Below are 20,611 nucleotides of genomic sequence, written 5' to 3'. Positions count from 1 at the left end.
TTAGGAAGGAATTCGGAGGAATGTAAAAAAAGAGATATAAGATATAATGCAATACAATTTACTTTTTACTTTGAAATCTTTTCACCCATTCACCCATAAATCTTCGTACAATTTCATTGTTTGTTTATGCTTCTTCTTATTTTTTCATGTTGTCATCACATTTGTTCGTGCAATGTAAGGGCAAAACTTGAACGAACACACAACAAATAGACGAACCTCTGTCGGAGTGTTTATCCGACCGTCTAAGGTCCGCTTTACCCACCTAACTTTGCACAATTAACAAATTTCTAGTTTATAAATTGTTATTCTGCCATTCCACCATTACCAAACGTTGTTTTCTGCGTTAAATCCAATACGTTGTGAGTAATTCGTTATTGGAGTAGAAAATATATTAATCGATTTAAGTCAATTGTTGTTATCGATTTCCAACACAAACTTTAATCGATAAAATTATTCTAAACGCTCAGCTGGCCAAATCAAGGAACAGCGCGTGTTCACCTCCAGTTGATTTTTAATATAAATATTTGAAAATTGCATTTAGAACTTAATTATGGCTTCATTATTGAAACAAACTAAAATTATGGTATTTATGTCGCTGATTGATGAAATGACTTTGATATATATATTTGTTTACAAATTATAGTTAAGGCCATTGTTATGCAGCAACCGCGGAGCTTTAAATGCATTTAGCCGGCAATTTGCTAATGAACCACCAGCACGTACTGAAAAAAGTATATAAATTTACAATTTTATTAGTTGTTTACTTTTGCTGATTTAAGTTTTTCTTTTAGCTATCAACACTGTCACACTTTTGGGACGAGTTGGAGCTGATCCACAACTTCGGGGTAATAATGAACATCCCGTTGTAACATTCTCGGTTGCCACTCACACAAACTACAAGTAGGTATTAATGATTTATTACTGATTGCATCATATTAATACTTTCTATTGCATGTATAATCAGATATGAAAATGGAGATTGGGCCCAACGTACTGACTGGCATCGCATTGTTGTATTCAAGCCAAATCTACGCGAATCTGTGATGCAATACCTTAAGAAGGGCCAAAGAACCATGATACAGGGGAAAATTACATATGGCGAAATTACCGATCAACAGGGTGCTCAAAGACCCAGCACCAGTATAATAGCTGATGATGTAATCTTCTTCCGAGAGACTGCCTAAGTCTCTACATTTGTTATTGTTTAGCTGTAAGAGCCATTCACATTTAAAGTTCATCAAACATACATGTAAAATGTCATACTATTTTATAAACTAATATTTACATTACATGCTGGGTATGTATTAGAAAGCTAAGAGACAATACAATATCATTTAATACATTAACTACACACTGCTGGTTTACCTTTTTTCGAACGATTTAGAGTCAAACCTAAATTATGCGATATTAGAATCAATTTATCCAGTATTATATCCAAATTCTTTTCCGTATGGCTAAGTGTTTCAATGTGACTGTTCAAAATTTGAAATATCTGGAAAAATTAACAAATTTGTTATCTAATGTGATGGGGGGAACAATTGCCAATCATTTAGCGATACATGAATTCGATCTCTACCCAGCAAAAAGTCACATCTTTTAGGTAAGCCTATTTAAAAATTAATAACCACTTATTAATTGGCATCGCTCCGGATTACCTTTACATACGCATGTCCTAGAAGGAAAGTACTTCTCCCTAGGCATACCTTTGGCCATGAAATAATTAGTGCTTTTAAAGCATATAATCACCTAATATGTAAGTGATTGCATTCGTAGATATACCAAAGTTTGCAAAATAGCCACTTATTGTCTCAGGCAATCAAATCTCGAAAATATTAACTTCTCTAGCCGATTACAATGGATCAAAATATGGCGAGTAATGCTGGAATATGAACATTACTTGAATAGAAACGAATATTTTAGAAATAAACAAAAATTTAGCAAATCATCTAAATAAGATTACAGGCAAATTAATTTCACAGTTAAAATAGAAATAAATGTTGTTGTTTAAGGGAGTTAGATTCACATTATGTTCGAAATCTACTAAAAGTGGAATTTATATATTCTCTTTTATAAGGCAAATGACAGTTGAAATCTAGTGAAGTCGATTTTGAAAGTGTAATGTGAATGAGGTATAATAAAGCATTTATTTAAAACATAGAATGGTAATGTCATTAATTTAAAACACAATTATTATGAAATATTCGTGAAGAATATTCCTTACAGAAAAATCTTCAGAATTACCGTTACATAACATATTCTTTTTGAGTTTTTTTAAGTAAATGCTCAATTATAATTATACCTAATGGTACCATCATTTATTCTATTTTATTAAGTTATTTACAACCAAATGCATTACATTTTGAGAATATCAATTCGAAAATTACCGAGAAGTATTTATTATTGTCATTGCAAGTTAGTCATTATAACTCACCGCAATGTAATGCAATGTGTAATGACAGCTTTACTCCTTGTAATGAGATGTGGTTACCTAGTTTTTGCTGGGTAATGACAAAATTTAGTGCTATGCATATATTGTGGTCATTTGGTAATATGGGGTTCACAACATTTCAGCTGAGCAAATTCGTATATCCAAACAGGGAGGGGGATGGTACAAATATCTAATAGTTACTTACAATAATATACGAACTTCGTCCAATCCCAGTAAATCTAAGTATTTCATCTATTTCCGACACAGGTGTTTGAAGATCCCACATCTTGAAGTCTGTTTCTTCTATTAATCGCATAAAAATTTCTCGTTGCCACACACCGCCGCGGCTAAAACAGCAATAGCCATATTGTGGAGTGACAACTTTATCAATTAGTTTCACACATGACATTAAATCACATCCAATGCACTCTAAATCCATTTCCAAAACTTTTATATCGAATTGCAATGTATCTATGGCTTCAAATAAATGGCTTATCTAGAAGATGAGGCTTGTGTCTTACCATTTTAATTTATAAATACAACATTTCATATCCTACTTGATATTCATTTTGAGTACATTTCAAGATATTCTCGTTTAAATATTGAGATTTAGTGAAAAATTCCTGGTGCATTGAATAAGTCTCGCGTAATAAACATTCTATTAAAATATCGAGTTGAAAGAAAGTCATATGATTGTGAACATCGGATGGCTTCGATACAAACATATTGGAAGATATAATTTAGAATTTTTCAAAGTTTCGTAAATTTGGAGTATTTATTTTTGTTTAAAATAACTGAAAATTTTGATTTTTGGCAAATGTGACCAACTAATGTCATACATGAACAAGTATTTTAGGCTTTCATATTTGTTGTAATAAAGAGTTGTTTTAGACGAAGTGACAAATGTATGCAATGACTATAGATTCTGCCTTCAAAAGCAAACGCAGATTTCCATTTTGGAATTTGGATTTTATTGTACTTGTTTGTGTAAGGGAATTTTCTCAACTATTGTTTTAAAAAAAAAATATGTACTAGTTGAATTACAGTAAAGGGTGATACGGTCAAAATTTGGTCAATATAAACTTGACGTATTTCTTTTAATTTTGCATTTAAAAAACCTGAACACCCCTCATTTTGAAGGTGTGTGTGTGTAGAATGTTGCTCCTATTTTGATTTTGGAATTCACTCTTCAGTTGTCAAAATGCCGTCCAAGCAAGAAGAGCAGCGTTTCAAAATTTTGCTCGCGCATCGCGAAAATCCGAGCTACTCGCACGCAAAGTTGGCAAAATCGCTAAAAGTTGCCAAATCAACCGTTACATTAAAGTGTTTGAGGAACGTTTGTCGACAGCTAGGAAGTCTGGATCGGGGGAAATCGAAAACCGGAAGCCGCTGAGACGACAAAGAGAGTTGCCGGTAGTTTCAAGCGAAACCCTAACCTCTCTCTCCGAGATGCCGCAAATAAGCTGGGTGTATGTCTACAACCGTGCATCGAGCCAGAAAACGAGCCGGACTATCGACTTACAAGAAGGTAGTGACTCCAAATCGCGATGATAAACAAAATACGACGGCCAAAGCGCGATCCCGGAGGCTGTACACGACGATGCTGACGAAGTTTGACTGCGTGGTAATGGACGACGAAACCTACGTCAAAGCCGACTACAAGCAGCTTCCGGGACAGGAGTTTTATACGGCAAAAGGAAGGGGAAAGGTAGCAGATATTTCAAGCACATAAAACTGTCAAAGTTCGCAAAGAAATATCTGGTTTGGCAAGGCATCTGTACCTGTGACTTGAAAAGCCTTTCCTGAAGAAACAAGGTTGTTCCGTACTGTTTTGGCCGGATTTGGCATCTTGCCATTATGGTAAAAAGTCATGGAGTGGTACGCCGCCAACAACGTGCAGGTGGTTCCCAAGGACAAGAACCCTCCCAACACGCCAGAGCTCCGCCCAATTGAGAAATACTGGGCTATTGTCAAGCGGAACCTAAAGAAGACCAAAAATACTGCTAAGGACGAGCAGCAGTTCAAGGCAAACTGGCTTTCTGCGGCGAAGAAGGTGGACAAGGTGGCTGTACAAAATCTGATGGCAGGTGTCAAGCGTGAGGCCCGGCAATTCGGAGTTGGAAAAGCGAAAGCCTAACTGAATATTTTTCCTGAATTTTATACTAATTAAACTTGAAAAAGAAATTTAATTTGATTTTTAATTAAACGATTTCACCGATTTACACGCGTTTTCCCTTGACCAAATTTTGACCGTATCACCCTTTATACCATCAATCGTTTTAAAAACTAACTAAATAAATTATTACAGCAGGAAGAAAAGAGCCTAAGCCTAAGATCAGACATTTTGATTTGAATTTGGATAGGTAAAGTGACATTCTCTTTTTGGGAATGAGAAAATTATGAAAGACAAAAGAAAATGATTCAGACCGGGCCGCTAGGTACGAAAGAATATAAACGCTTTTGCAAAATTTATTTTCTCAAATATGAATTTGGTATATCTATTTTTTTTGGCACGACAGAAAGGTTTATCTCTAAAATAGCAGAAACATTCACATAATCCAGACCAACAACTATCCCCAAAGAAATTTGTTAGCAAATACAGCAGAAAAGCCTGCTAAAATAAAAAAAATATCTGCGGAAAAGGGGGAAATCCATCACTATTTGATGAAATAACAAACATTGTCTGCTACGGTGTGTTAGAATATTTTACGATACAATGGTTTTCTTTCAAACACGGAATAAATTTGATCATTTAATACCACACGGAAATGATTCATTATCTATAGCAAATATTAGATATTTCAGCAGTCATGTTTTAAACTTTGTGGTGTATGCTCTTATATGTATTTCAGGGTTTAGTTAACAACAAATTAGAAAACCCACTATAATTGTTAGTATATGCTTAAAACCTACTAAATATGATAAGCAAATATTTTTGTTTTTGTTTGCTGTTATGCTTTACTTTGATAAATATTCAGATTTTTAGGCTAATAGAAGAGATATAATTAATATATTGTGTTTATTGTGCTACGAAGCTCCCTAGTTTATATTTTTAGTTTATTTCAGCCAGACTAAACATGGTATATTGTAATTGAGCTTAAATAATAACAGGTAATTATTGCTATTTCAGCAAACAGTGACTGCTTTTTCACATTTCAATAGACTTCTTGCTGTTTTTTCAGACTTGTATGCTATGCCTCTACTAACAAATTTCTTTGAGTGTAGACAATTTCTACCAATTTCCTATTATTATTTCTATGCCCGATTCTGTAAAAATGTTATTTGTCAAGTGTTGACATTCAAATTAGATGACAGTATTCGGTTTCCGTTTGCCACAAATAATCAAGCCTATATCGCGAAAATGTAACCTGGGGTTATCATTGCGAACAACTGTTTGCGATTGAAATCCATGAGGCAAATGTATAATTGCGTCATTATTTTAAAGGGTTTTCTAATAATCAGTAAAATATTTAACAACAAAACTCGTGACTGTGCGTGAGAAAACTAGATTTCAAAACTGAAGAATTATGGGGAGAGTACAAATAATCGTAGTAAACGATAAGAATTTACTTCAAAAAATATTGTTTTGAAAAATATCGAGTCTAGAAGGAAAATATTTCATGACATTCCGCAAAAATACAGAACAAATTTAATTTTAAGACTCAAAATAAGGTAATACATTCTGTAAGGATGTTGCTTTAATTCAATTGGCAAAAATTGTGGATATCTATAATTGCGTATTGAAAGAGCTTTTATTTATATCTATATGAATTAATTTCTCCTAAAAATATGCTCTTCAATTTTTAAAAATAAATGTGATTGTACAAGGCGACATAAGTCTCTTGGGATAGCAGAGTGCAGAATCCAGATTGAATGACAAACAACAAAGCAAAATTTTAGTACCCTTTTATACCACACACTAATTTACTGTGGTACTGAGTATCAAGTTGATACTATCAACAAAATTATAGTGGGAATGTTTGTGACTCTAAAATTTAGACTAGCTTCAAGAAACCATCAAAACAATTATTAGCACAGTTTGGACTACATAACACCATAAAAGACAGTAATAAATAAGCATATTATTTCCATGTGCAAAGGTACTTCTCACATGCATTTGTACCACGTAGTCTTGAACACGCATCCTACATAGATAAAAAAAAATGGCATCATATTATCTAAGTGGGCTGCCACTGTACCAAATCGAACTATAATTCCAGTACAACCACTCAAGATGTGACCATATATAAAATTCAAAGAAGATTTAGTATGTCTTCATATCTGCTGACATTCAGCTACAACCTTCATCACCAGAAAAATCGTGCTTTTGAGAGAACAATATGCTAATGCAAAACGGTCAAGTTTAAGAAACAGTTATAACTTATTAAGATCAAATTTCAAAGATTTTTATGTTGTTTAATTCTGCTTTTAAATTATAAAGAAATCTGCATCAGGGCCCACACAGAAAAGAACGAACACCAAAATATTTCCAATTAAACATTTAATTGAATTTTCAAAAATATTCAATTAAAATTTCAATTGATTCAAAAGTGTTTTTAATTAAATAAAAAAATCAATCACAGAAATTAATATTATCAAATAATTTTTGAATTGACTGTGGTGATTGATACTATCATTTCTGTAAGGCATTTCAATTAAAAATTAATTGGATCTATTAATTAAGTAATTGAATCGAAAAATTTTGGTTTTTCTGTGTATTCATTCAAATTCACAGGATGGGGTTTTCGATTTCGGTTTCGATCTTCAAAATTATGATCGAGTATAAATTCGACTTCGACCAAACAATTGGCATTCCTTCTAGTTCTACTCATAGTCTTTGGATCGAAGCCAATGTTTTTTTCTGTTCTTTTTTGTTTTGAGTGTACATCACAACCAAAAAATCTCAACAAATTCTAAAAATCGTTGAAGGTCACAGGCATAAAGTTTTATAATAAAGTATACATAAGTAACTTGAGTAGCAAACGCTGATTAATTCCTGTTTGCTTAGTCTCTTGACCAGTTTTTTTTTTTTTTGTTTACAACGAACTTACATTGAAAACTAGAATCATTGACGTCTATGCTTTATAATCAAGAATTTTGGAGTACTTGTTTCGGCAGCGAATCGTTACATATGGAAGGTTACATTTTGGAAATTTTGGGAGATATTTGATTTATTTTCATCCGCATGCGTCCCTCCAAACAATAGTCAATGCTATCGTTCTACGGTTTGGTTTTTGTTTCAAATCAAAACTTTAATGAAGTGGGATTTTTGCACTCTTGTCATATTTGCACATTCCCACACTGGAATGAAACCAGTTTAATTGACATTATTATCTCTGTCCTATGCTATGAAGAGTGGAACGTGATGAGCGCCATCCGAAACTGAATTCGTTGGAGTATATGTGCTTGAGAGTAAATCTACTGGGTGTCCCTATGTGCCTGCCACACACATCTAGCTCTGGCCATTTGCTAATTGTAATGTTAACACTTCTTTCTTTCTATCATTGGCACAAAGAGAATGGGGAAAAACAAAGCACCATGCCGTCACAACAAATGGGAGACTGATCGCAAATTGAGCGAAAATCGAATAAACGAACACGTACGTTCCAAGATATTGTTTATTTCGCTCGCTTTTAGAAGATCCCCCAACAGTCAGCAACTTCCAGCGACCCGTTCGATATTTAGTTGTATTATAAGTGCGTTAGCGTCCGCACACAAGACGGCTGTCGTCGTGGTTTTGTTGTTAAAAACCCAAAAGATTTGGGCTAAAAAGGCGAATTTGAACGTCAACGTTCAATTCGCATTTAAAAAACACAATAACAACAAGAACAACAAGTTGACAAGATACATTTCAATCCATTGATTTGAATGGGATAAACACATTAATACAAAACCATTTGAATTGCATTCGTCCGGGCGTACAAGCGAGATTCCTTGTTGCTCTGCTATTACAAAAAAAAAAAAAACAGAACGGGTTCGCGCGCGAAATATTATTTCTAAAGTTTAATCCAATCGCATCAGCCATCACATACATGCAGATCCAGTAATGAGTGATTTTTTTTGAAAAATAAATACAGCTAAAATTAAATTTAAATATAATAACGAAAAAATATTAATTAAAATCATATTCCACCTACCTACAATCAAGCCTTCAAATAAATCCAAAAACAGAGAGTCGAAACTAAATCAAAATGGCTGTGGATTACGTATTGGAAGATTTAATGGGAAAATTAGGTAAGCTTGATATACGAATGCTACAATTGATTACAAAATGTTTCGCTTATCTGGTTAGCAAACGGCAGCAAATGGCAAATGCCTGTAAAGCCCTATTTCTTATCATGATTTGGCTGCAAAAAGTCTGTTGATATGCGCCAACTTCTCTTATCACTGCGACAATTGTGTGTGTTTAACAGCCCACTTATAAGTTTATCCCAATTATAATTGTCTGTTGCGATTTGAAAATGACAAAGTTGCAATGCTCCTCAGAGTTTAGATGTTAGTTTTAGATGCATACACTGAGAAAAATATTGCTGAATAGTTCGTAAAATATTAGGACTTGGGAATTTTGAAATCAAATCTTTAACACTCATAGAAAAATGTCTGCTAAAAATATTAAATGGTGTTATACTTTTATAATAACGGACAACAATTATTCGTAAAGGATTAGTTTTAGGTTCTAAAATGTTACCCAAAGTATTTTCAAAATTCAGAAATAGTTTTTTTTTTTATATATTCCAATAATAGAAATATTAGCTCCTAAATAAAGCCATATTATAAAAATAATTTTTCTATTGTGTTTGTTTCTTCCAAACTAGACCATGTTTTAAAGTAATTGAGTTTCAATAATAGCAGACAATATCTGGTATTTCAGCAAACATTGAGTGCTTTCTCATTTTTCTCAGACTTCTAGCTGAGTATACTAACAATTTTTTTTTTGGTGTATTGCAAACCATGATTTTAAAATAGTTAGGTTGCTCCTTAAAAATATATTTGTTTTAAAGGAGCCGTGGGCTGAAATTCAATAGAAAGTTCTTAAATGAAGTCCACAATATTTGGATTCACGTCAACTTTTTGGAGAGCATACCAGGCGGACATTCTAATCATTGCCCCAACGCTCGTCGTTGATTCATTCAAACTTTTTTCATTTGACTGAGTATAGACACTTAACATTAACTGATTATTGTATGTTACAGACATGTCACACGACAAGATAAGGGGGTTAAAGCCATTTAGAAATTATTTTGATGCTGATAAACTGCAAACTTTTATAGATATTGACGCTTTTCCCTTATCAGCAGATTTTCTCATATTTTCAGATTTATTTACTGTCTACTCTATGTACCCTTAATGATAATTATGACACTAGAGCTAGAGTTTTCTCATGTGATTGAAAGTGTGTCTCCTTAGAATTTATCTGATTATCATAGGAATAGCAAATATTACATAGTGAAAAGTTGACTCTTTACAGTTGAATTGATAATTAAACTAAATTGAAGGTGCTAATTATTTGGTATGACATTAGTATGCCAAAACCATAGAATTCGCATAAAAAGTTTCATTTTATTCATAGCATATTCCTACTTGTGTTGATTAGTGATTTCAAATTTAAACAGCAGTTTTTATTATTAATCTGTCATCAGAGGGACAATAAATACATACATAGAGGAAACTAGCGATATTTGTTTGTATCAACAAAAAAAAAGTGCTGATAGATGAGTAATTTGCAATATTTTCATGTCATGCTCATTTATAACGTCTTTATGTGTACAGCTCCATTTGGAAAATTTAATAATTTTTTCATCCATACTCTAAGCCTCGAGACACTACACAAATTTGCCAAATGAAATTATTCCCAAATTAACAGAACAAAAAATTTTGATCAACAAATTATGATAATATAAGGTCAAATACATCTGTATTTGCGTACAAATGAGAGTAATAAATTCATTCCATATTGCGATAGGATCTATGTATTGTATGATCTCAAGTACATGCAAGAGGCCACGCTTCTATGAGTTAGAGAATTAATTAAAAGCTGTTTTAATAATAGACAAATGAACAGCTTTTAATTTATGTGAATTTAATTTAAAAAAATTATTTGGTTCATTTTCTCACTTTTTATATAAACTAAAGCAGGAGGAAATAACGGTATTAGAAAGTTTGAAACGACATGATTTTAACTACGCTAATGAACCTTTAAATTAATCCATAATTTTAAGCATATCGTCGCCCCTAAAGCATTAAATGAACGTAATAACACACTCAAAAAAAAAGCGAACTCTATATTTCACTAAAGCCAATTTAACTTTCGTTTAGTTCATGGAATTATTATGTTTGGAGAAAGTTTCCTCTACTCTAATATTTTTTTTGTGTACGTTAATTAAATTAACTAAAACCGAGGAAAAAAAATATACACAAATGAAGGATAAAGATTAACTAAATTCGTGTCTTCCACAAAATAGTTCAATATTTCTTTAAATTTGTAAATTTTACTACAAATGCGTTCATCATGAACTTCGTATTTCACTAAAGACATTCTTGCAATTTTGAACTCCAATTTTTTCCTTCAAACTACAAAATTTTCTTTAACAAGTGAAAAAACTTAATTATGTCTAATAAATTTTCTTGAATTTGTCGAAAAATATTTACTTATTTTTATGACATCGGCGTGATGCCAGCGTTTGTTATACTGTTTAGTTAAAATTTTCTAAAAATATTCAAAATTTTCTAAAATTAACCGAAATTTTTCTTCCTGGTGGGTTCACTGTTTTTTCAGTGCATATATTTTATTAATTACTATTTGTACAATCAAACGATTTAATGATATTCTAGGAATTTTTGATGAAATTTATGCTTATTTTATATTAAGGAAATTGTTGGAAGGCAAGATACTAATTAAATGGACTTAATTACTAAAACTAAATTTTTGATGAGTATGGAGATATGGCGAAAATACGCTAGGCAGTTTTTCACCTCAACTATTTGAAATGTTACCTAAAATATAGATTTTTTTATATATCCCAGCACTCTTAAAGCTTCTACTCAGAAAAAAAATGTCATCAAAATATTTCCATTTAAAAAGTTGATTACAACCTGGCGTTTTAATATAAATAAATGATTGAACATTTTAAGTTTTAAATAAAATATTAATTATCCCTATTAATATTTTAATTAAATTAAATAAAATATTTAAAAAAAAATAGTTTGAAATTTGGCCGGTCATCTCTTGTAAAATTTCAAGAAAATTATTTCATCTAAACGGAAAATAATTACACATAAATATTATTTATTTGCATATTTATTATAAATAAAAATTACAATAAATAAAAGAAGTTGATAGTGCTTAAAGCTATCGGCTTTAAATAAACAAATATAACAATAAATGTTTTAGATTTGTTTAGATTAATTCTTTGAATGCCAAAATTAAAAAAAATTATATTTTTCAATTAATTTTTTAATCAAGTATATTTTTTATTTCTAATTAATTATTTGATTGTTAATTGGATTGATTAATTTGATCAATTAATTTCGCGACTGAATCAAACAAATGTTTTTCTGTATAAAGTGATTCTTAAAAGTTGTATTTTTTTTATTTATTTAGTCTATATTATACCAGCCGGTTTAATTATAAACAGTACAGTACAGCAATAACATAAATCATAGATTAATATAATATAAAATACAATACTAATAATAGAGAGAAAAAAACTTTAAAATTAGAGACAAATAATAATATACACGTTTATATAATTTAAGAAAAAAGAAATAATAAGTATGAAACTATAAAATAATACAAAAATAAAAAGGATTAAATAAATAAAACAAAAGTAGGTGGTAATAAAATCGTGCAAAGTGTAGGAAAAATGAACAAGGATAAATATAATGTATATATAACAGTAAAATATTTAATTGTGAAGAAAGAGATGTTGAAGCATATAGTTAATGATCAGGAACAAGATAACAACAGGAGAAAAAGAGCAGGAATTAGCAGCAACGAAGACAAACAGGAACAGGGACTTGTTAACAGCAGGAACAAATAGTTGGGTGGACAGGAACAGAGACGATGTAAACCAGCAAAGGCGGTTATTGAAGCACATAGTTAATGATTAGGAGCAAGATAACAGACAGGAAAAAAGGAGCAGGAAACAACAGTAACGGAGACAAACGGGAACAGGGACTTGTTAACAGCAGGAACAATTAATTTCGCGATTTCTAAATTAGATCTGCAAACATTTGGTTTGCAGTTACGACATAATTTGTTAAATATTCAATAATATATTTGGAAAATACAAGATACATTCTTAATATATTGTCTTTATTGTGTTACGATAAACCCAAGTTTAACTTATTTATTAAAAAAGTGTAATCGAGCTTAAAAATAGCAGACAATGTTTGTTACTTCAGCAAACAATGACTGCTTTCAGCTATTTCTACTAACAATTTGTTTGGTGTATCTTTCATCCTATGTTAAAATTGAAAAAAACCACCAAAATCCAAAAGGTAACATTTTCTCAAAAATTATTGGCTGAATATTCGGCTGGAATCAAAGCTGTTTTGTTTACTGTAGCATCATTAGTATGTTTGATGTTTTAGATGACGAGCTTACTTAACTTTTTTGTTATTATTACTGACTTTTTTCTTTTGAGTGTATGAAAAAGTAGTTTCAATGCAAACCGAAAAAAAATAAATTTAAGGAATTGTAGTTATATGAAAAGATGATGTCAGTGGGGGCATATAAGACTCACAATTAGTCATCGCCCCACAAGATCTACACCTAAGAAAATTCTTTCTTGTAATTGAATTGTCTTTATTTTAAAGAATTTTGTCCTGAAATGCAGGTCTTTCTACCTTATATGCGTATATCGGTAGTTCAAGGACAAAAAGTCTTTGCCTGCCTAGGACATTACTGTTTTTGATGCACTAAATACTTGAAATGTTCTCTTTATGAAGACAAAAACTTTCGATTGAGGAGTTTTCCTTCGGCCTCTTACTTGCGGATTTATGATATTTATGATTTTCATTAGGCGTGAGTTAAAGCAACCGTCTTTCCATTGGACCTCATAACACCCAGTATGTTATAAAAATGGTAAAACGAAGGCGAAAGCTAAATACGTTTTACATAAATCCATGTAACAACTCTCATTAGCAAACTAAATAATATTTTATGTTAAAGAATAGCATACAAACATCAGTGTTTAGAAATGGCCAGTTAACAAAAAGTAAATTGACGATATTTTGGTTGCAGCTTAATTTTAAGACAATTTTTTGTCTGTAAAGTTTCAACTGATATGTGAGTATATAGACAAGATTACAGATATATCCGTTCTACGATTTAAATGTCGTTTGGCTAAACTTGATCTAACGCAACTTCTTGAAAATGGGAGTAAATAAAGTAAAAATGAAAACAAAGATATCTATCATTTGTTTTTGTTAGCTACCATATTTTCTATTCCGCATATAAAAATCTGGACTATGTATGTAGGTTTTCTTCATTAAAATCCACAATGTAATGGTTTTGTTTATAATATACGTTAGTGTTGATTGTATGTATAGACAATAAATACATATTGGAAGTGCTATAATTAATAATCGACGTTACTGACAACTTGTCTTATATATTTCCAATTGAGCACAGACTAAATCAACTTCTGGCCTATTTTAGCAGATAAATTGAATTGAATGGAGGGAAACTTTTCAATTGAATTCAATTTGAACAACTATGTGTATGACAAATAATTGATTTAAATACATTTGCGGATTTGCCAAACAATTCGTCTATGTACACATTTGAATAAGTGTCTCTAAATGTTTATTTATTGGCGCCCAAGATTTTCAACAAGGCGCTGAATGTGATAAGACTCGATTTCATTCATTAAATCTTCATATCTCTTCGTAAGGAATGTGAAATATCAGTGAATACTAGGAGTCCAAATAGAAAGTGCCAACTCATAACTGAATATTCCCCACAATGGATGGATGATATGGTTCTGGTTCTTTAATTTATATGAAATTGTAGCCTTATTGGAATTTAACCTTGAATGGTGATTATTGGACAACAAATCGTTCATGCTTAGTTACAAAATAATTTAAAAACCATTTTTAAGTTATTAATTTGTGGTCGATTTTATTTTATTGTCCTAACCGTAATAAACATCAGCTTGTAGGCAGACATAAGCATTGAGAAGACAATGAAAATAATAAAAAAATAACAACTTTAGTAGATTCAAAATGGAAATAGCTTAAATATTTTTTTTTTTAATTTTAAACAAAAACATTTAAACGGATCCACATCATTGCAAAAAGTCTTCAAAATTAATTCAACCGGTGTTTTAGATTTCATGATTGCCTAACGAACGGGCATTGTATGATGTTTGTTTCTATGAGTGCATTATATGAAATTGACCATATTTGTTTCGAAAAAATAAATAAAGGATGCAAAAGGCTATTAATGACTATAGGGATTATATTTATATAAAGATCAGGAAATGTGAATACATCTTTTACTTTGTAAACCATAAGCATTGTACTACTTAATAAAAATGACAATCTATCACATTGTCGTTTTACTACACCTGCCTGTTCGATCATCTTTGTTTCCTTTTCTTTATTGTTAAAGGAAATAAAAAAATTAAGAAGCCAATAATTGTTCATAAATAGCTTACATATGTACATGCCTCCTCTTGTTTTGCATGGAATTGTTGTCGTTGATATAAACTTATCACGACACATGTAAACACCTTGAAAGTTCACCGAATTTATGAATGAGTAAATAAAACAACATAGCCATTATCACTATGAGGTACATTGGATGTATTATCGCAGAGAAACTATGTATTTTGTTTCTGATAGTATTCTGAAGTTCAATGTTGGTTATCAACATGATGACTGGTGTGTATGTGCAAATGTAATTGTTTGTAAGGTGGAGGAAATATGCTACTTTGAGAGTAAATAATAATGTAATAATTTACAACAAAACTCATGGTCATCTATTGGATACTGGTTTGCTTAGACTGTTGAGTCTCATAGACAAAATTGATTCTTGGCGATAAAGACCTTCTAGTTATTCCCTGAAATAATCCAGAATCATTGTGGTATATTGGTTGGTATTACCTTTTTGCACACAGAGGGTAATTAATAACACCAATCTCATGTACAAATGTATAGCTTCAATGGTTATTGTACACCTCATGGTTAAAACCCCAGTACACAGAAAAAAAAACTTCACGAAAATTTTTCCAATTAAAGTCTTAATTGAGTTTTAAAAAATATTCAATTAAAAATTTAATGGTTCAACAAATTTTTTAATTAAAACAAAAATCAATCACAAAAATTAATATCATCAATTAATTTTTTGGTACAATGGTTAGCATGCCCGCCTTGCATATACAGGGTCGTGGGTTCAAACCCAATTTCGATCGAACACCAAAAAGTTTTTCAGCGGTGGATTATCTCACCTCAGTAATGCTAGTGACATTTCTGAGTGTTTCAAAGCTTCTCTAAGTGGTTTCACTGCAATGTGGAACGCCGTTCGGACTCGGCTGTAAAAAGGGGACCCTTAACATAGAATAGGGCAGCACTCAGTGATAAGAGAGAAAGAAGTTCACCACTGTGGTATCATAATGGACTGAATGGTGTAAGTGAGCCTGATACATCGGGCGGCCACCTAACCTAACCTAACCCAACACATCACATCCATCAAATATTCTTAACTCTGTGATTGCTATTTTCTCTTGCATTTTTATAGTGACCTGATTATTGTTAGAATTTCCATGTTCTAATCTTTGATTCTTAAGGCCGAATTGTATCAAATCAAAGACTCCGTGATAAACTACTTTCAAATGGCCAAGATTCTTAATGCAGGGTATATAAAATTCGGTATTATTCAATTGAAAGTCAGTTTATTTGATTTTCTATATTCACATGCTAGTTAGGCAACGAAGCATGATATCCATGGCCATTTGAATGGTATGAAAAACAATCATAAATCCATAAATAATAATAATCTCACTGTTATTATATGTTATATTGGCTCCCTATATTGGCTCTTCACTTTTATTTCAAGAACGTTATAATGAAAAAACGCACGTATGGTTTTTAATTAATTTGTTTTCTTTGCCACAAGAGACACTGCAATGAATGTTAATACATATTTGAAGTATCCTTTTATCTACCAAATCTTTGATTTTTATTTTAATTATTTTTTCTTTGAAGGTTTCGTTATAGCTGATACATGCATTTGCAAATAAGTTTTTTTTTTCTGAATAGATAATGTCTTATATTTGGCTTATCATTTAGTAGAAAACGGCCGCTCTAAAAATTTAATAGATAAGTGCAACATATTGCACAAATGTTCGCATCATTGAGTCATTGAATGTGTTTTAAATATCGCAACTGAATTTTATTGTAATTACCTTTTTGGTCAAATAAAAAGAAAATATGACAATAATATTAAATTAATATAAATCACATGTACTCACTATGTTTCACATACTTCTTGTAAATTTTTTATGCCCAAAATATTTTATGTTAGAATAAAGTAATACAGCCGAGCTGTTGGCTATGGACATGCACTATGGATTGCATACAAAAATTCTAAAGCAAACATTTTTGTTTAAGATGTTTTTTACAATACGTATAGATCACTCATTAAAAAACCACCAATAGCAAAACACAACGGCTGTCAACGGATTAATAGACGTTATTCTAACAGTTTTTTTCTGTAACAGTCATATTTAATCTTTTGTGAATTTGATTATAGTTTTAAGGCACAAACTAGATTACGTTGCAGCTCGTTATTTCAGGCCCAATTCGAAAAATCAATTCATTGTGGCGAACTTCCCTCGTATCAGCCAAATTAACACACGTTTTTGTAGAAACCAGTGGAGAAAATATCAGACAAGATTGGCTATTTCAGCAAACAGTGACTGCTTCCATTTTTCTGCAAACTTTCCGCTGTTTTAACAGATAACGTGTCTACTAACAAATTTCTGTGAGTGTAGGAAACATCCACTATTAACTACGAATTAAGATTGTTTAGTCATATGCGTCTTATTGGGAATGTGAAATAAGAACATGTCTGAAAAGATTAAAACACTTTGAGTTTATTTCTAATCACAAATTTGTGGCAAATACGTGCCTTCGGGTCAATAATTTGAGGTTGTAAAAGAGAAGTTTAAATTAACACAAAATTACAATCAGGAAAATTACCAATAACGACATGTAAAAATGCCATAAACCAATATTAAAGACGACTGGAAGAGTAGTGGTGCAAATTAATTGAACAAAACAATTAGAAGACACATAAAACTCTCATTTATGCATTATATGTTCAAAACTATTTTGTAAGATTTCATTTTCATTGGTCAGCTCGATTATTTTATGATACCCTTAGGCTTCCATTAAAATTTCTAACAATTTGTGATAAATTTTCACAACTTATTTGCGATCGTTAATTCATTGGAATGATAATGGATTATGTATACAAAATTTAATAAAAAACATTACAAAATGAGTACCTATATAATGTATATAATATGGATATTTTCAATCATTATAACGATCTCAGTGCTAGAGATTGATATCGGAAAATATTATTTAGGTTTTATTTACCTGTTATTATAAGGCCAGTACTATGTTCGTATTTCCCAGATGAAAATCAAAATTAGAAAAATAATTCAAATACTCCTTTTCTTGCCAAATTACAATGTAATATGCAAGATAATGATTTAAAGTACAAATTCAATTAGTTTTTGTTTTTGAGTGATATTTTAACACTGAAATACGAAATTAAAGATGGCCCATAACCATAATAAACATTATGGCTTGGTTATAGCATAGCTAACCGTTGTGCAATGGATTGCATGCCCACCTTGCACACACAAGGTCGTGGGTTCGAGTCCTGCTTCGACCGAACACCAAATAGTTTTTCAGCGGTGGATTATCCCACCTCAGTAATGTTGGTGACATTTCTGAGGGTTTCAAAGCTTCTTTAAGTGGTTTCACTGCAATGTGAAACGCCGTACGGACTCGGCTATAAAAAGGAGGTCCCTTGTCATTGAGCTTAACATGGAATCGGGCAGAACTCAGTGATAAGAGAGAAGTTCACCAATGTGGTATCACAATGGACTGAATAGTCTAAGTGAGCCTGATATATCGGACTGCCACCTAACCTAAAACCTAGCTAATGTCAAAATTGTCTTTTTTTTATATTCACAGGTGAATTTGGTCGCTATCAGGCATTCCAATTCTTCCTTCAGGTTCTTTCGGCTCTAACAGCTGGTCTGCATATGCTTTCTTTGGTTACCGTGCAGGCTGTTCCCGAACACCGATGTTTTATTGAAGGCGTAGACAACAGTAGTTATTCATACGTACCTTGGAATTCGTCATCAATATTGGATGCTATACCAGTTAAGGAAAATGGTGAACTAGATTCATGTCATATGTATGGTGAAAATATGACCAAGGTTCCCTGTGAGTCATATGTTTACGATAGAACTTACTACGAAACATCCAGAACCATTGATTGGAATTTCGTATGTGATCGACGCTGGATGGGAAGTATTGTGCAGACCGTGTTTATGTTGGGTGTTTTCACAGGTGGGCGGAGAGTTGATTTTTATATATCATATTCACAAATTTAAGTGGTGCCTTTGAATTTTTCTTTCGACAGGTGCTGTTACGTTGGGTGGCCTAGCTGATAAAGTGGGACGCAAAACTGTCTTCTGTTGGTCTGCTTTGCTACAATTGATCATTGGTGTTGGTGTGGCATTCATTCCCGAATATTTTTCCTTTATGGCTGCTCGTTTCTTTTTGGGTATTTTTGGTTCAGCCGGATCGTATATTTGTGGTTTTGTATTAACTATGGAATTAGTAGGACCGAGTAAGCGTACAGCTTGCGGCATAACATTCCAGGTAAAAACCGCTGAAAAAATGTTAATTGATTTTACTATAACTAATTCTTTTAGGCTGTTTTCGCTGGTGGCATTATGTTAGTGGCAGGCTGGGGAGCCTTAATCAAAGATCGACAAATCCTCCAAGTTGTTTATGGTCTCCATGCTGCCTTGTTCTTGGCCCATTGGTGGATCCTGGATGAATCTCCCCGCTGGTTATGGATGCAAGGTCGAGCTGGTGAAGCTGTCGACATTGTCGCCAAAGGCTTAAGAATAAATGGATCTGGTATTCCCGTTGACAAGGAATATTATATGCAAAAAGCTAAAGCCCAACGTGCTACAGAAGAAAAGACCAGTGCTGGCTTAAGCGATCTCTTTAAAACTCCAAATCTTCGAATGAAAACCCTGAACGTTTGCCTTTGCTGGTTTGCCAACTCATTGGTGTACTATGGCCTCTCATTGAGTGCTGGAAAACTATACGGAAATCCATTCTTGATTTTGTTCATCATGGGCCTTGTTGAGTTCCCCAGTTACATTACAATTGTTTTGGTCTTGGATCGTTTAGGCAGACGCCCCATTACCAGTACCCTTATGCTTGCTGGTGGTGTTTGTTGTATTGTGGCTGCCTTCATTGTTCAGGGCACCACCATTTCCACAACTATTGTAATGATGGGAAAACTGTTCATTGCGGGGTCCTTTGCCGTTATCTATAATTATTCGGCTGAACTTTTCCCAACGGTTGTAAGAAATTCAGCTATGGGCCTGGGTTCGATGTGTGCTCGTTTATCCGGTGCCCTAACACCCCTCATAACGTTACTGGACTCATTCGATCCCAAGATTCCAGCTGTAGTTTTCGGAATAATAGCCCTACTTTCAGGCTTTTGGGTAATGTTCTTACCAGAAACAATGAATCAACCAATGCCGGAATCCATAGAGGATGGTGAAAACTTTGGCAAGGGTGATACCTGGTTTAATCAATGTGCAGGAAGAAAGCCAAACAGAAATAGCATCTTCCAGGAGGATCCTGAACAGATGGTTCCACTGAGAACTATGGAAAGAAAATGAATTTAGAAAGAAAATCTTCTTATAACTTAGTTGCAATGCTCACAATGTGTGTTCCGAAAAAGAAAATTACATTCCAACGCATGTATATTCCTTCTTTTTTTGTTTTGTTTTTATCCTTTTTTGTTGTTGTCAGTAATGTACATTGAGATAGAATATATTTCATAGAAGATAATGAGTAACAATAAAAACACTTTAATTAAAATATTCTAGTTTTTTTCCTTAATGAACA

The 20,611-nt window shown here is 32.3% G+C and overlaps 3 protein-coding genes across 3 annotated transcripts; 2 read left to right on the top strand and 1 right to left on the bottom strand.

Moving 5' to 3' along the window:
* Positions 1-426: 426 nt before the first annotated feature.
* Positions 427-1,351, top strand: mtSSB (mitochondrial single stranded DNA-binding protein). Its single transcript, XM_075288834.1, has 4 exons — positions 427-583; positions 644-731; positions 792-900; positions 965-1,351. The coding sequence occupies exons 1-4, from the start codon at positions 551-553 to the stop codon at positions 1,182-1,184; spliced, it is 450 nt and encodes a 149-aa protein (XP_075144949.1). The 5' UTR covers positions 427-550; the 3' UTR covers positions 1,185-1,351.
* LOC142219994 (uncharacterized) lies at positions 1,245-3,238 on the bottom strand. The gene is made up of 3 exons (XM_075288833.1): positions 2,986-3,238; positions 2,634-2,924; positions 1,245-1,492 (listed from the first exon to the last, which is right to left on the bottom strand). The coding sequence occupies exons 1-3, from the start codon at positions 3,151-3,153 to the stop codon at positions 1,343-1,345; spliced, it is 609 nt and encodes a 202-aa protein (XP_075144948.1). The 5' UTR covers positions 3,154-3,238; the 3' UTR covers positions 1,245-1,342.
* A 4,856-nt stretch (positions 3,239-8,094) lies between these two features.
* On the top strand, positions 8,095-20,584 carry LOC142219992 (organic cation transporter protein). The gene is made up of 5 exons (XM_075288830.1): positions 8,095-8,471; positions 8,577-8,662; positions 18,644-19,024; positions 19,098-19,339; positions 19,393-20,584. Exons 2-5 carry the CDS (start codon positions 8,620-8,622, stop codon positions 20,380-20,382), a joined length of 1,656 nt encoding a protein of 551 aa, XP_075144945.1. The 5' UTR covers positions 8,095-8,471; positions 8,577-8,619; the 3' UTR covers positions 20,383-20,584.
* Positions 20,585-20,611: the final 27 nt, after the last annotated feature.

The sequence above is a fragment of the Haematobia irritans genome, chromosome 1 (assembly GCF_050003625.1).
Source record: "Haematobia irritans isolate KBUSLIRL chromosome 1, ASM5000362v1, whole genome shotgun sequence".
NCBI classification, from domain to species: Eukaryota; Metazoa; Arthropoda; class Insecta; order Diptera; family Muscidae; genus Haematobia; species Haematobia irritans.
Note: the sequence above shows the minus strand (reverse complement) of the source record. Positions and strands in the feature narration are given on the sequence as shown.

Excerpts from the sequence above, each read along its gene's own strand:
- mtSSB (XM_075288834.1), top strand. The coding sequence starts at position 551 with ATGGCTTCATTATTGAAACAAACTAAAATTATG. Across the intron at positions 584-643 it reads TGAAACAAACTAAAATTATG|TTAAGGCCATTGTTATGCAG; the intron begins GTATTTATGTCG and ends TACAAATTATAG. Across the intron at positions 901-964 it reads GCCACTCACACAAACTACAA|ATATGAAAATGGAGATTGGG; the intron begins GTAGGTATTAAT and ends ATGTATAATCAG.
- LOC142219994 (XM_075288833.1), bottom strand. The coding sequence starts at position 3,153 with ATGTTTGTATCGAAGCCATCCGATGTTCACAATCATATGACTTTCTTT. Across the intron at positions 2,925-2,985 it reads GTACTCAAAATGAATATCAA|ATAAGCCATTTATTTGAAGC; the intron begins GTAGGATATGAA and ends CTCATCTTCTAG. Across the intron at positions 1,493-2,633 it reads GACGAAGTTCGTATATTATT|ATATTTCAAATTTTGAACAG; the intron begins GTAAGTAACTAT and ends TAATTTTTCCAG.
- LOC142219992 (XM_075288830.1), top strand. The coding sequence starts at position 8,620 with ATGGCTGTGGATTACGTATTGGAAGATTTAATGGGAAAATTAG. Across the intron at positions 8,663-18,643 it reads AGATTTAATGGGAAAATTAG|GTGAATTTGGTCGCTATCAG; the intron begins GTAAGCTTGATA and ends TTATATTCACAG. Across the intron at positions 19,025-19,097 it reads TATGTTGGGTGTTTTCACAG|GTGCTGTTACGTTGGGTGGC; the intron begins GTGGGCGGAGAG and ends TTCTTTCGACAG.